This window comes from Oscarella lobularis, chromosome 7 (genome assembly GCF_947507565.1).
Source record: "Oscarella lobularis chromosome 7, ooOscLobu1.1, whole genome shotgun sequence".
In the NCBI taxonomy this organism is placed as follows: domain Eukaryota; kingdom Metazoa; phylum Porifera; class Homoscleromorpha; order Homosclerophorida; family Oscarellidae; genus Oscarella; species Oscarella lobularis.
Window position 1 is genome coordinate 2,552,640 of NC_089181.1, and position 14,031 is coordinate 2,566,670.

At 48.2% G+C, this 14,031-nt stretch overlaps 4 protein-coding genes across 5 annotated transcripts; 1 reads left to right on the plus strand and 3 right to left on the minus strand.

Moving 5' to 3' along the window:
* Positions 1 to 26: 26 nt before the first annotated feature.
* LOC136189574 (uncharacterized) lies at positions 27 to 4,089 on the minus strand. Its single transcript, XM_065977582.1, has 12 exons — positions 3,950 to 4,089; positions 3,439 to 3,738; positions 3,165 to 3,383; positions 2,798 to 3,112; positions 2,444 to 2,740; positions 2,073 to 2,393; positions 1,720 to 2,013; positions 1,526 to 1,654; positions 1,158 to 1,466; positions 987 to 1,101; positions 800 to 941; positions 27 to 746 (listed from the first exon to the last, which is right to left on the minus strand). Exons 1-12 carry the CDS (start codon positions 4,056 to 4,058, stop codon positions 90 to 92), a joined length of 3,207 nt encoding a protein of 1,068 aa, XP_065833654.1. The 5' UTR covers positions 4,059 to 4,089; the 3' UTR covers positions 27 to 89.
* Positions 4,090 to 4,222: 133 nt separating this feature from the next.
* Positions 4,223 to 9,488, minus strand: LOC136188839 (uncharacterized). The gene is made up of 17 exons (XM_065976630.1): positions 9,368 to 9,488; positions 8,862 to 9,137; positions 8,593 to 8,799; positions 8,262 to 8,540; positions 7,924 to 8,205; positions 7,554 to 7,874; positions 7,350 to 7,498; positions 7,136 to 7,286; positions 7,008 to 7,078; positions 6,632 to 6,947; positions 6,289 to 6,573; positions 5,957 to 6,232; positions 5,749 to 5,883; positions 5,536 to 5,700; positions 5,391 to 5,481; positions 5,275 to 5,329; positions 4,223 to 5,224 (listed from the first exon to the last, which is right to left on the minus strand). The coding sequence occupies exons 1-17, from the start codon at positions 9,444 to 9,446 to the stop codon at positions 4,325 to 4,327; spliced, it is 4,038 nt and encodes a 1,345-aa protein (XP_065832702.1). The 5' UTR covers positions 9,447 to 9,488; the 3' UTR covers positions 4,223 to 4,324.
* Positions 9,489 to 9,664: 176 nt separating this feature from the next.
* LOC136189700 (UTP--glucose-1-phosphate uridylyltransferase-like) lies at positions 9,665 to 13,057 on the plus strand. The gene is made up of 12 exons (XM_065977729.1): positions 9,665 to 9,777; positions 9,946 to 10,125; positions 10,197 to 10,307; positions 10,366 to 10,554; positions 10,616 to 10,824; positions 10,882 to 11,098; positions 11,155 to 11,223; positions 11,276 to 11,307; positions 11,357 to 11,453; positions 11,507 to 11,749; positions 11,803 to 11,907; positions 11,965 to 13,057. Exons 1-12 carry the CDS (start codon positions 9,745 to 9,747, stop codon positions 12,070 to 12,072), a joined length of 1,593 nt encoding a protein of 530 aa, XP_065833801.1. The 5' UTR covers positions 9,665 to 9,744; the 3' UTR covers positions 12,073 to 13,057.
* LOC136189704 (serine/arginine-rich splicing factor 4-like) lies at positions 12,137 to 13,998 on the minus strand. 2 transcript variants are annotated; one of them, XM_065977733.1, is made up of 8 exons: positions 13,786 to 13,998; positions 13,636 to 13,706; positions 13,525 to 13,587; positions 13,370 to 13,448; positions 12,768 to 12,844; positions 12,591 to 12,684; positions 12,490 to 12,536; positions 12,137 to 12,436 (listed from the first exon to the last, which is right to left on the minus strand). In XM_065977733.1, exons 1-8 carry the CDS (start codon positions 13,903 to 13,905, stop codon positions 12,253 to 12,255), a joined length of 735 nt encoding a protein of 244 aa, XP_065833805.1. In that variant the 5' UTR covers positions 13,906 to 13,998; the 3' UTR covers positions 12,137 to 12,252. The 2 variants fall into 2 exon arrangements, with proteins under 2 accessions (XP_065833805.1, XP_065833804.1); XM_065977732.1 differs by having other exon boundaries at positions 13,370 to 13,457.
* Positions 13,999 to 14,031: the final 33 nt, after the last annotated feature.

Below are 14,031 nucleotides of genomic sequence, written 5' to 3' on the forward strand. Positions count from 1 at the left end.
ATCACGTGTCGCGCGGAGTCCCGTGATTCGGCGGAAAGGGGCGTGTATTCTACAAAAATTCAAAAATATACATTTAGGAAAGCAAACTCTCAGTCGCTTTCGCATTCGCTTTCGTCCGGATCATAATTGATAGGAATTTCAATTTCCATACAGTAAACGTAACTTTCACTTGAGGATTCGTTGTTGGCATCTGCACTTGTCACACATTTCTTACTGGAAGAGATTTTCAGCCCCGAGGTACCAGCCGAAACGCTGACCGGAACGTAATCTCCTCCCCCGTTGCCTTGACGACGACACTGCCGTCCCAAATCGGGCTCCGATGTCGAATCCATGCCGCTCAGACTACTCAAGTTGCCAAGCGACAACGACGATCCTGACTCGGATGACAGAGGAAGAGTATAGTCGACGGGACTGGCGTCGTCTTCAACGGGAACCACTGGCAGGGGTCTATGAATGACGCCGTGTCGTCGATTTGCAACGCGTTCAACGTCTTCGGCCGTCAATTGACGAATTTTTGTATCGTTGAAATTGTCGTCGCCGTCGTCTTTTTCTTCCGCCTCTTTCGTTTTCGGCTTTTGCCTTTTTCGTCCGTTTGCCGGCGTCCACGGCGTGGGCAACGTAATTGTATCCGGTCTGATCGATGCTTGGTTTTCAACCTTATCAATTATTGGATCATCGTCTGAATTATGTTTCTTGTACAATCCTTCGAGCCCCGAAAAATCGCCTTGGCCACGTTGAGTTTGTGACTGGTATGAATGATAATAGAGCGTCAATTTCGGTGTAGAGAAAGACCACCTACCTCTTTGGAATCATATGGAGTTACAGTTGATTTGCTTCGAATCTTGTCCGTTTTGTGACAGACAGCACTGAAGCATCCCTGATGAAGCGACGTGCAAGCGCCGCTTGTTGAGTTATGCTCCAAAGGCGCACTGTGTCTCAAACTAAAAAAAAGAATTAGCCCAACGAAGTGAAGCAGATTAACGTACCGTTTGTGTCTGATTACTACTCCGATAAGAAATAAGAACAAAATGAGGAACACAGTTGCACTGCCAAAGACGACCGCCAATATCAAGGTGACAGTCACAGAAGCAGTTTCTTGTTCTTGATTCACATATTGTCAATCATTTCAATAATTAACCCTCCATACACTGACTCACCTGGTGGTGATGTGGACGATTCCACCGAAGGAGTTCCGCTTGAAAATTCCACTGACGGAGTGTTGCTTGAAAATTCCACTGACGGAGTGTTGCTTGGGAGTTGCACCGACGGCGCGCTGCTTGACAACTGCATCGAAGTTGTCGCCTCCGTCGGTTGACTTCGATTATGAAATGTCCAGTTTAACAGAACAGACGCGTTTTTTCGTCCCAGCTCATTTTCCGCTACGCACGTATATTGACCGACGGCGTCCCGATGAACGGTGTAGCCACACCAATGCACAAGACCGCGACCGTCACACTGCCACACAACTAAAAAAAGACGACTCGTGAGAAATGATATGATCAATATGATTTTAATTCTTTGGTACCGTTTCCTCGTGGAATCAAACTGATGTTGGGCGTGGGATATCCAGTGGCAGTGCAATGCAAGAAAGCAATTTGCTGGCCACCGTCACTGTCATTCACCATCAAAGAAGAAAATTGAATAGAAGGAACAACTGCGTAATAAAGACCCCAAATCAAATTTCACGATTATTGCCCGGGGGCCGTTATTTCAACTCACGTCCATTTCGAAAGAAAGTCTCTCGAGACCAGACTTTGCTCCACTCGGTTTGGACCTTGATCCGATAAACGGCTCCAATTTTGAGACGTTTGTCGCTGATTGACGTTTTCACTCTGCTGTCGCTGGAGACAGTTTCAGCAGTGAAACAATACCGCTTCAAAACTTTTTTGCCGTTCATCTGGCAATAAGAGACATTGTAGACAGTTGGACACGATTCTTTTATTCGCCAGCTGAGATGAAAGCCGCCGTCAAACCACGTTGCATTCACGTGTTTCGGACGCGTACGCAAGAACGCTGAAAAAAGGAAACGACGTGAGATAGCGCGTGGGATGCTTACGTGTTTCTGTTCTTACGCGTCAAGTTGATGTTTTTTGATACAGGACGGCTCGTTAGACGACCGTTCCAAACCATCACTTGAATGATGATGGGATGTTGCCAGTCGAGATCAATCAATTCTGTGACGCGAAGACTATATGTTCTTGGTCGAGTCGAGTTTTGGAGAACTATGCTGCTCGATCCGGAGCTATTGGCGGCAATGAGAACGTATGAGATGAGGCGACAGTCGCTGTATGACGATTGAAACGCGCAACCACTGTAGCGACTTTTAGGCCATCTGATCTCAAACTCGTCGCAATTTCGACGCACTGTCAAAGACGCAGGTGGATTCGGTCGATCTTATACGGCAAACAATTAGTCAATAAATAAAAGGATATTTTCATTTCACCTGCCACTCTGACTCGAAATGACGTCTGAACGCTTCTCAGAGGAGTTTCGACGAGGCACTGATACATGCCTTCGTCGCTGACGCTCGCTCGCGATATGACTAGAGTGTCATTTTCGATTTGGTATTTGTTTAGGGTCTCGTTGATGGGCGTGTTATTGAAAAGCCAGACGATCCACATTTGTTCGGTTCGCGGAAAAGAAGAGGAGTAGCTGAAGTGGCGAAATGGACACGTGAGTCTGATCGCTTCATCTTCGACCCCCGTCACATTGAGAAAAGTGGTCTTGACTTGCGGTATGTCTAAAAGAGAGAGAGAAAACGTTTGGTTTTAACACTCTTCTTGGCTCCGCTACTCACCAACAATTTTCACGAGAACCTTTTTCGTTTTCTTCTTATTCTTGCCATTTTTCACAACACACATATAATTTCCGGAGTCGTCAACTCGTGCCGCCGAAAAGAACAAAATACCTCCGTACTGCACGGGTAATTGAGAAATCTTTTGACGGCGAATTTTCCAGCGATCAACAGCTTTTGAAACGTTCAAGTTGTCGAGCCGCCACACGGTCCACGGAGTTGGCGAGCCTGATCCAATACAAGGAAGAATTGCGGAAGAGCCAGCTTCAATTAAAACATCGTTGGGTTTCGTCAAGAAGTTGACCTTTGAAGAATGACCTTGTGAAGAAAAATCTAAGCAATTTGAACTCTCCCTCGTGTTTTGACTCACCTTGATTAATCACCGTAATGTTCACTTTATTGTTACCACATCTTGGAAATTGTTGAAATGTGTCACGTGTTACATTTTCTATAAGCCAGCTTTGATTTGGTAGTGAGTGCAAACGAGATCTTCTGTCTTTCAAATTCAACGTCCACTGATGTTCATAACAGGGCGGCAAATACAGAGAATTGCCACTGGGCACGACTAACGGGTCTTTTCTTATTTTCTCTTCAGAGAACAATTATCAAAAAATCCGATATAATGGCGCAATTAAAATATTTACCCGGAAAACGTACGCGTGCCGTACGACTTCTCACCGTTCCGACGGACGGCAACGTCGCCGTGCAATAGTACAAATACGAAGTCTCTCGAGGTTTCAATGGATTGGAAATTGAGATCGAATTCGCCTCGATGACGTAGGGAGAGTCGTCGGCGTCGGCGTCGATTTCATCGGCGTCGAACCACGCTATTCGGACGCTTTCGTCGTCGCTGGAGCAGTTGAGCGTCACAGTTTGAGTGTGCCAAGCGTCACTTGGTTCGACGGCGAATTGCGGAGACGTCGCCACGCTGCGACTTTCGACTGCTACAAACGCGAACTCCGTTAGGCGGAAGAGCGGCCACGCCCCTTTTCTGTTTCTCGTTAGCAAAGCAAGCGTTTTGGGTCCTTCTTTCTATGCGTTCTGTGCTGCGACTCTCTCTTTTTTTGGACGTATCGTCGAACAAAGGGTCCCCTCTTCCTTCTCCCCTTTCATTGTCTCGATCGATCCCTCGCGAGCTTACGTAAACTCACTGACCTGTCGTGTAAACGCTGCCGGCCGGTTGAAATAGGACCGAGATCACTAGGAGAGCGATAATCGCGACGTCCGAAGCAAACAAGCCGTCGCAATCCAGGCGCTGCCTCATGGTTTATCTCGTCTCAGATCTGAGATCTCACGTGCTTAGGACTTCGCCGAGCAAGCGCAGACGTTTTTTTCCGGTTGGGCACGTGGGAACGTCGTCGCCCCAGCATTGCACCATTTGCGTTGGAGCCCCACACGCTTCCTCGTCGCAGAAAAACTAGATATACAAACATTTTGAAAAAATTGTATTTGATGTGCTACGTAACTCTAACATACCGGTAATAAAAAAAAAGGCTATGAACAGTTCCGTGCTCTCTGTGTACCAAACAATTATATATCTAAACCTCCCTCACTTCCATCAGAGTCTGTATAGAGACTTTCCTCGCTCTCTTCTTCAGCCGTTGCACCTAGTTTTGTACGGCCGTCTACCGACGGCTCCGGATAGTAGGAGTCCCCTGACGACGTACCCCCCGTTCTGTATCCACTACTCCCACTGAGATCTCCACCGCCGCCGCCGCCGCCGCGCGGAGTCGCCTCTCTCAGCTCTGCAACGCTCACGTAGGACAAACGTTTGCGCTGCTCCACCGTCGAACGTCTCGGCAGTTCAATGTAATCGCCGTTTCTCACGCTCACCCGCCGTCGTGCCTCGTCCGCCGCCGCCGCCTCGGGTCCGTCCATGTCGGGATCGGAGGCGAATTCGCGTTCGACAGCCTCCTCGTCCGGCGATTCGACGGTAAACACCGGACTGATTTCTCGCGATGACACATCGCTATCTTGCGTCGTAACCGTCGCCGGCGTCGATTCTCGACTTTCCGACGATTCAGACGTCGACGACGTCAAAAACGGCGCCTGATCCAGAGAGACGACGCCTAGGCGTCGTCGTTGACTTCCCGTCGATTTCGTCGAAACGGCACTGGACGACTTTCGGCTGGGACGTCGACTCCCGCTCCCACTCTCGTCGCCGCCGTGACAAACTTCGGTCATAGCGCACCCGCTGCCAGACTCCTTTCGTCTGCGAAAATTTTTCCAAAATTTTAATTTTTCGAAAACGTTGCCGCCGGGATCCCGTCGATCAGAGACGACCGCCTGTTCGCTTGCGGTCCACGGTATTTCTTCGTGTTTCTCAAATATTTCATTCGTTGCTTCGTTCCGGCCTGGATCGCATTTCTGGTGTGGCTCGTTGAGTCCAGATTCGCCGTCTTCTGTGGTGTCGGTTTGATTGTTCTCTGACTGGAGACGCCGTAAGAATTCACGCGCACAACGCTTTCTCTTTTACGTACCTCCTTTCGGTGAGGACCGACGGCCGATTTTTTCTTCACTTTAACGGTGCGTTTTCTGAAAACAGAAAGAGAAACAAGTGAGGAAAGCATGCAATCCCTTTTCTCGATCTAGTCACCTTTTTCTCGCCGCTATAAGAAGAGCGAGAAGGATGCCGAAGGCGATACATGCGGACACTGCGGTCGACGCTATCGTCGTCCCAGAGACACCTGTACACGACAAAGAGAGATAGTGCGGCCACTTTTCACGAAGGAAACTCTTACCTCTTGATTTCGTCAATTTTATTGACGACCAATGCACGTACACGGACGCATTTCTCGCGCCCAGTTCGTTTCTCGCCCAACAGTTGTACAGCCGAGCGGCGACAGTGCCGTCGTTAGAAATACGAAAACTGCATTCGGTCAAATGACTGCGACGGCGACAAGAATCTGCTACAGATGATAGGAAACTAAATCCACGAACTCTATATCGCGCACCTGTTGTGAGACTGCGTCCGCCTTGAGTCAAGCGGACAGTTGGAGCGGGATATCCCGTCGCTGAACATTCTAACAGAACGTCGTCGCCGTCGGCGCTGTCGTTCGACGAAACAAGCGAGACAATTGTCGGGTATACTGGGAGAGAAAGGAAAAAAAACGAAATTTCTATTTTTGCTTTCTTCCCCGATTTCTGCCGTCAAAGACTTACGTCCGTTCGTCACGGAAACCGACTCGGACCAAACGTCGCTCCATTCGCTTTTTACTTTGATCTCGTACGTCGCCGCCGGCACGAGACGTCGCCCGTCGATTGTCGTCGAGACGTCGGTGCCGTTGGAGAGGAGAGCGCTGCTGAAACATCGACTCTCATTCATCTGGCAATAGGAAATATTGTAGACGGTCGGACAAGTGTCGTTTACGAGCCAACGCAAGCGGAAACCGTCGTCAAACCACGTCACATTCAAATCGGTCGGAGGAACAACAGATACTAAAAGAATAACACAAATCGTACTATAGCTCTCTGTATGAAGAACCTGAAAATACCTGGATTCGTAGTGTGTAGTGCTATTGATGGCAGAATGAACGCCGGTTCTTTTCGATCGCTCGTCAAAACGCTCAGAATGAGCGTGTAGTCCGTGTCCGGGCACAAGCCGGCAATTCGCGTCGCGTTTCCGGCCGAGAGAAGAGTCGACTCGAAGTCGAACCACGTCGACGTCACTTGGAGGCGATACGCGACGCGAACGACGGACGAGAAGACGACGAGGGGTCGCCACGCGACGATCGCTTCGCGAGCGAAAACGTCGACCAGACGAAAATCCACGTCAACTTCTACGAAAAAAAAATCAATAATAAAAGAAAAAGATACGTTAATCCCCGCGGGACTGACGCGTCAACGGATGACGTTTCATGAGTTTCGGTAGAGAGGTGCCAGTGCAATTGCAATAGTTCGGATTGCACAAGTGTCTCGTGTAAAGAGGAATCGACGCGGCGCAGTCGACGTTGTTCTTGAGACTCCACTCGCGACATCCGAATACGCTGCAGCACGCTTGCACGCGAAACGTATAGTCGACCCACGGTTCCAACGCCGTTATGACGCCCTCGTGTCGAGCGCCGTCGCCGTTGCTAAGAGACCGAACGAGACGAATTTTGTCGTCGCGATCCAAGACTTTGACGTCAAAGTGCGACGCCGTTTCCGTGGAGAGCTTTAATTAAACGAGAAATTAAAACGTAGAATGGTAAATATTGTATATGTATGTGTATACCGTCCACGTGATGAGACAAGATGTTGCATTCAATCGATAGACCGATGTAATGACGGGACTGCGACGAGGCGCTGAGAAGAGAAAAGTGGCTCAGTTGATGATTTATCTATTTGCTTCTATATGGTCACCTGTCATTGACGTCATACACGTGATTGATCGAGACTTTATAACATTGCCAGTGGCAGTGAAACAAAGCTGAGCAATGAAATTGAATAGCGTGAACGGCGCAAGGCTGGAGACGTAAAACGGAGTGGGATATTTGTACGGTCGAACGTCCGGCTTTCATATTCATAAAAAAAAACCCTATAAATGAGTTGATATTGCTAACGACTCTATGTGTACCATGAATCGATCTCCATTGGAAGAAAACACGGTGAGCGTGCGAGTGTGACTCATTTCTGAAGGCGTAACAGGATTCCAGAAGATGGGACAATCGTAGCTAATCGTCATCGTCGAAACGCCGAGATTTTCTGCCGTCAAATCAACATAGGCTACCCCCAAGAAACGTATAATATCTATCTATCCATATATTATCTATTGACGCACCATTGAGACGAATCGTCGTCGTCGCCGGGATACTGGAAATGGAGAGAGCCCAGTTGAAAACGACAACCTGGATCTTAATTGAATACAGCCAATCGAGAAATTTCCAATTTGAACTCTTCGTGACGTCGATGACAACGCTCGTCAAATTCTCTCTTCCCTCGTAGAGAAACTGTTCTCCCTTCGTTGAGCCAATCTTAACGTTGTACATATTGCGTTGGCATAGCGACCAAAAATCGCACGGAGGATTGCCGAGAGACCACGTGATACGCAACTGATTCTTGACGTTCACGGCGGATAATCCTCTCGGAGCACCGGGTGCGTCTATTTGAAAAAATAGATATCTTGGTTGTGATTTTATTACGTGACTTGCCTGCCACTCGCAGTCGAAACGTCGTTTGGACGTTTTGTAGCAAATTCGATGCAAAGCATTGATACATGCCTTCGTCGGCCATGGCAACGTCGGTGATGACGAGCTTAGATCGATTTGCATGATTTATTTCCGTGTTGTTGATAAGCCACGTAATATTGAGCCTCTGTCGCTCGCGTGGAATTGAAGGAGAATAGCGGAAATGAAGGAGAGGACACGTGAGAGTCACCGTATTGTCTTTCAGACCTATTTTGCTGATAAAAGACGAGCTGACACGTGGAACATCTAGAAAAGACATTCCAAGACATATATATACATAGGATACACTCAGAAGTGTGTACCTGAAACCATCACGTGAACACTCCTATTCCGTTTCTCGCGCTCATTCTCAATAACGCACGTGTAAATCCCGGACGATTGCATAGAAACGGCATAGAAGATAAGCATTCCGCCATCTTGAAGAATTTGATTTCCATTGTCATCAATCCGTTTCCCATTTCGATACCAAGTTGCAGACGGCGCAGGCCAGCCGGACCCAACGCAAGGAATAACGTGAGTCGAATTCCAAGGAATTATCACTTCCGTAGGCGGTTCAGTGACAAACGAAAGAGGATGCACTTCTACAACAAGAAAAAAATTAAATCAAATTAATTGATTTTTTTGGGGTCTCACTTGAAGACACAGTGACGTAAATCGTCATTCCCCTGCTGCCGCACCAAAACGTAAAATGAGCCTGATTCGGAACGGATACGTTTCGAACTAGAAGGCCTCCATTTGGCAGCCGAACAACTCCAACGTTCCCCGATAGCCAATCGTTGGTAATGCAATTGGGCAGATAAACGCTATTACCGCGCGTTACCGTCACATTCGACGTCATACCTAAAAAATCAAGATTGTACTGTACGTAGTCGGGAATCGAATACACATATATGTATGGTTACCGTGATGAAATTTCACTTTGGTCGTGTGACTTCGTACCGTGCCCACGTGGGCGATCGTGGCCGCGCAATAGTACGCCAATTCGCCGTCTGTTTCGCCTTCGTCAATGACGATGGTTGGCGTCGCGCGCGCGACTATCGTCCCGTCGGCGCGAAACCACGATATCGTCGCGTTTCCACTCGCATTGCACGACAGAATCGCGTCGCCCCAACCGACGATGCTGGGCTTCGGTTCGGCGACGATTCGCGGCGCTTCGAGATGTTGGTAGGGATGAGCGACTGAATAAAAAAAGAAAAAGTGTCGCGACGGGAAAGCCACGCCTTCTCGACGGCATCCTTTTTTAGCGAGGAGAACCGATTCGTAGCGATCGTCGTAGAATGTGATCTGATAGGACTCGATGTACATAGGAGTGTACGCCGTTACGACCGTAAAAGGGTCCCCCTCCGGTCGCGTTAGGAAGTCCCCCTAAGCCTAAGGTGACAGCTGTCACCAGAAAGCTTCTTCTCACCTGCTAATGGAAGTTGGAGTAGCAATGCGATGATGATCGCAAGCCCAGGTTGACCACGACGTCCCAGACGCGACCGCATGCAAAGCGTCTTCGAGCGTCGCGACTCCGTTAGGCGTTCACGTGCAAAGGAGGGCTGAAGTCTCGGTGGAGCGCAAGCGCGAAGTTGTTTTCCGGCTAAGCACGTGCGCACCTCGTTCTCACACCATTTGGCTATTTATAACGATGATCGCGATAAACGCGATAAACGATAGAAATGCACGAGATCGAAATGTATAATTTTAGCATTGACTCGTACAGACCAGATTGGAGTGGAAGTGGAACTTAGCGCACGCTAGGTAGATTCGCTTCAACTTCAAGAAAGAACATCAACAAAGAATATGCAGAACTTAGTACAGAATCTGAAATCGCTGGTCAGTACACTTAAGTTCACGCCCTTGTGCTCCATGCAACACGTCAGACTAGCATGAAACACACGTGAATTACTCGTGCACTTCTTCCCACATAACGCACAGCCGCGGCGAGGGCCCCCACTTATTCCTTTTGTCTCCATGGCTAACCTTGGGATCCTCTCCCCAAAGAAAACCGATACGACGACGACGAGCAGCGACGAAGAAGAGCGTCCTCCGCTCGGTCCCGGGCCACGAATGGACAGCGTGCGCGAGTTCAAGCGCCTCGGCCAGACCGACGCCGAAGCGGCGCTTCGACAAGAGTTAGAAAAACTGCTCGAATCGGCCAACGAGTCCGACAAACAGAGAGCGGTAAGGGAATTTAGAAAAAGCTCCCCGATTGGTCGATTGGGTCGACACGTGATTGCGCGCTCTTCGGTTAGATACTACGAAAGGAGTTCGAAGGCTTTGGAAGCCTGTTCAAACGCTATTTGACGAGCGAAATGAATCCGTCCATCGTCTGGAAAAATATTCATCCACCTCCCGAAGGAACCGTAATAAATAAAACAATTATTCAGTCAATAATTTCATAATATTTGTCATATCTTTTAGATTCGTCCCTACGAATCGCTGCCCAAGGAAAGCAACGATACGTCGAAGGTGCGCGAAATGCTCAATAAACTCGTCGTCTTGAAATTAAACGGCGGCTTGGGAACGAGCATGGGATGCGAGGGACCCAAAAGTATCATATCGGTGCGAAGCGATCTCACCTTCTTAGACTTGACCGTGAGACAAATCGAGGTAAGACGACACATCGCCAAAATTAGAAATAGTTTTCTTATCTTCGTCCTCTCTCTGATAGGCGTTGAACGTGAGGTACGGATGCCACGTGCCGCTCGTTCTCATGGACTCGTTCAACACGCACGAAGAGACGCTGAAAATCGTGCGCAAGTATCAGCACATGAACGTCAAGGTGTACACGTTCTGCCAGAGCCGCTATCCGCGTATCAATAAGGAGTCTCGACTTCCTCTCGCCGAACACGTCGATCTCGCTACGAAACAGGGAGACTGGTGCGTTAACTAAAAAATACAAAGCTTGCTTACCTTTGATTTTTTTCTTCTTATAAGGTGGTATCCTCCAGGACACGGGGACATTTATCAGGCGTTCAGTAATAGCGGACTTGTTGAGAAGTTTCTCACCCTAGGAAAGGAATTCGTCTTTGCGTCGAATATCGACAATCTGGGCGCAACCGTCGATTTAAAAATTCTCAACAGTCTGATCTGTTCGGAGGGGAAGAACGAGTACGTGATGGAGGTCACAGACAAGACCCTTGCCGACGTGAAGGCAAGGTCTATGTAGGAGAAAAAGGATCATTATTCTACAGAAATGTTTTTTTTCAGGGTGGAACTCTTATTCAATATGAGGATAAACTGAGACTGCTCGAAATAGCTCAAGTTCCTCTTGAACACGTACGTGCGTACGCGCCTACTAATTCAGTTTCTATTCTTATCTTTTCTCTAGCAAGATGAGTTCAAATCGGTCTCCAAATTTAAGTACGAGCGTTGTTTCCATAGGCATGTCATGCACGGGTTATTTTTTTAGAATATTCAATACAAATAATCTATGGATACGATTAGACGCTCTGGATCGCGTTGTGAAGACCAAATCGCTAGATATGGAAGTGATTGTAAATCGCAAGGTAAAGCTATATAAATTATTAGAATAGGTTACTTAAAATATTACCTTTGTTAGACTCTTGATAGTGGATTGAACGTCATTCAATTGGAAACGGCTTGCGGAGCTGCGATCAAGTGTTTCGAAGAGGCCTGGGGTGTCAACGTACCGCGCAGTCGTTTTCTGCCCGTCAAAACGACGTCTGATCTTCTACTTATTATGTCTGATCTCTACGACATGACTCACGGATGTCTGCACATGAGCTCGAGACGGAATTTTCCCACGACGCCTCTTGTCAAACTGGGCAGCCATTTTAGAAAGGCAGGGAGCAAATATAGAAATTTGAGAAAATTTCTTACTTTTTTGTGGTTTAGGTGAAGGACTTTTTGGATCGCTTCGAAAGCATTCCTAAGCTACTTGATCTTCACCACCTCACCGTTTCTGGTGACGTAAGATTTGGCAAAAATGTGACACTAAAGGTGCAAAGGGCAATCCTCCTTTTAAACTGAAAAATAATGTTTTTCTTCTCTTTTCAGGGAACTGTCATCATTATTGCAAATCACGGCGAACGCATCGACATACCCTCTGGAGCCATACTTGAGAACAAGATCGTGTCAGGAAATCTAAGAATCTTGGACCATTAGAAAGAAAGAGACTTTTGTCTTAGCACACGCGTGGTGTGTCCCTCCTTCTATTCGAAGCTCACTGCAACACCATTGCTATCATATATTTTACCACAGTTCTAGGACAAAAGAGCGACAAGCAAACAAGCAAAGAAGTACGAGGCAATCCTCTAAGAAAGGAGGCAAGACTCCCCTGTTCATCTAGTTGCTTTTATCGCTTGGTGAGCGCCCTTTATCGTCCGGCGACTTGGACAAAGATCGCGATCTAGACCTGGAATGCTCTCGATCCGACGGAGATCGGGACTTTGACGGGGATCGGCTGTGGGAGCGATGACGCGGCGACCTAGAGTCGCGGGAATGCGATCTAGAATGTCGAGAGCGCGACCTAGGGGAAGGGACCAATAATCTTTCTCTTTCTCTCCCAAAGAAGATTCCTACCTAGAACGCGATCTGGATCTGGACCTGGATCTAGATCTTCCATGCTCCTAAACGAGAACGTCTCTCCAAAAGAGGCCCCCTTCCTCCCCATTTCGTCTTACCATAGAGACTCTCAAACGACGGCCGTCTAATTCGACGCCGTCTAGTTTTCTGGCGGCGCGTTTTGCGTCGTCGACGGACGCAAAGCTCACCGTTCTACGAGGGAGGAAAAATCAAAGTAGAAAAATTGGACACCGCAGGAATGATTATTTTATTGTGCGTTTTTTGACGTCACGCACCCTTCGCCTCGTCTCCACTTGTGCGCGTCGGCGTACGTGACTTCACAGCCATAGCTGCGTATGAAATCCTTCAAATCCTGACAAGCCCAAAACGGAAAAGTTTCAGTCGAAGAGAAGAAGGGTTTTTTTCTCTCTCCCTCTCTCTCCCGGAGTCTCTGCGTTTTTATAGCCCCCTCTCAACCCATGCGTCAAAAGCGAGATGTCGAACGTGTGATTAGGAGTGCAATCTTAGTTTTTTTTTCGACGTCGGATCATCGCCTGCCTGCCTGCCTGCCTCAAACTCGAGCGCGCGCACACACAGAGAGAGAGAGACGTCGTCAATAACAACACAACACGTCCGTGAGCAGCACACTGACAGCGCTCTGCGACGAAAATCATTCAAGTTAAGACGACGCGCGGGGGAAAAAAAAGGTGAAGGCAAACCCTTCTACATTTGGACAGGCGTTAATTATGTCCTAAAATTACTAAATAGGAATTCATAAGGCGTGATAATAAGTTGAAATATTTAAAAATATATAAATTTTATTATTATTTATTACTGCTGTGTCTGTTTCCCCCCTCCCCTCCCCTCCCCTCATCTCTCTCCCTACGTTTCTCCCTACCTGCCAGCTAGTTCGACTTGACAAATTGTCGATGGTCAAACGATAGTCCGTTCTAACAGGTGGCCCGTACTTGTCGAAACTACGAGAACTGCAGAATTTAAACGCGTGCACTGCTGCGCACGACGTGGCCTCGACGCTCTTCTCGGTGAACTTACGCTTTGTTTTTGGAAAAAGGAACACGCCCACCTCGGGAACTGCGCGCCAATTCGACGACGACTCTACGAAGCGGTTTTTGATCGTTTCGATCGATTGCGATCTCTGTTTACCTTTCGCCGAGAAGATCGCGCCCGTTGAGTTCGTACACGGCGTCGTCTGCGTCCTTGTAGTCGTCGAATTCCTGAAACGGGGTCCCCGTGAGAAATACGAGTCGTGCAAAGTGCTTTCGATGCTCTTCTCGGTTAGGATTGTCTTCTTACCACGAATGCGTAGCCGGTTTTCAAGTTGACCTCTCTGATGCGACCAAAACCGCGAAAAAATCGCTCTAGATCGCGCTCGCGACACTGATGCGGAAGACGGCCGACAAATACGCGACTCATTCCCGTCGAATTGGTCGGAATGCTCGAAGAAACGACGAAAAACGCGAAAGCACGATGCTGAGGTTGTCAGCTGACTCGAACGTAAGGTGGTGATTGGACGCATCGCATTCTTACGCGCGCTATGCC

Bases quoted from the DNA above. Each gene is read 5' to 3' on its own strand.
- LOC136189574 (XM_065977582.1), bottom strand. From the start codon at position 4,058: ATGAGGCAGCGCCTGGATTGCGACGGCTTGTTTGCTTCGGACGTCGCG. The intron at 2,014-2,072 runs GTAAGAACAGAA...TCCTTTTTTCAG, and splicing joins AAAAAACATCAACTTGACGC to CGTTCTTGCGTACGCGTCCG. The intron at 747-799 runs GTAGGTGGTCTT...CATTCATACCAG, and splicing joins CTCCATATGATTCCAAAGAG to TCACAAACTCAACGTGGCCA.
- LOC136188839 (XM_065976630.1), bottom strand. From the start codon at position 9,446: ATGCGGTCGCGTCTGGGACGTCGTGGTCAACCTGGGCTTGCGATCATC. The intron at 8,206-8,261 runs GTACACACTTCT...TGTCTTTTCTAG, and splicing joins TGTTCACGTGATGGTTTCAG to ATGTTCCACGTGTCAGCTCG. The intron at 6,948-7,007 runs GTATACACATAC...GTTTAATTAAAG, and splicing joins CTTGTCTCATCACGTGGACG to CTCTCCACGGAAACGGCGTC.
- LOC136189700 (XM_065977729.1), top strand. From the start codon at position 9,745: ATGCAGAACTTAGTACAGAATCTGAAATCGCTG. The intron at 11,308-11,356 runs GTACGAGCGTTG...TTATTTTTTTAG, and splicing joins AAATCGGTCTCCAAATTTAA to AATATTCAATACAAATAATC. The intron at 11,454-11,506 runs GTAAAGCTATAT...TACCTTTGTTAG, and splicing joins AAGTGATTGTAAATCGCAAG to ACTCTTGATAGTGGATTGAA.
- LOC136189704 (XM_065977732.1), bottom strand. From the start codon at position 13,905: ATGAGTCGCGTATTTGTCGGCCGTCTTCCGCATCAGTGTCGCGAGCGC. The intron at 13,588-13,635 runs GTAAACAGAGAT...ACCGCTTCGTAG, and splicing joins CGCGATCTTCTCGGCGAAAG to AGTCGTCGTCGAATTGGCGC. The intron at 13,458-13,524 runs GTAAGTTCACCG...TAAATTCTGCAG, and splicing joins CCTTTTTCCAAAAACAAAGC to TTCTCGTAGTTTCGACAAGT.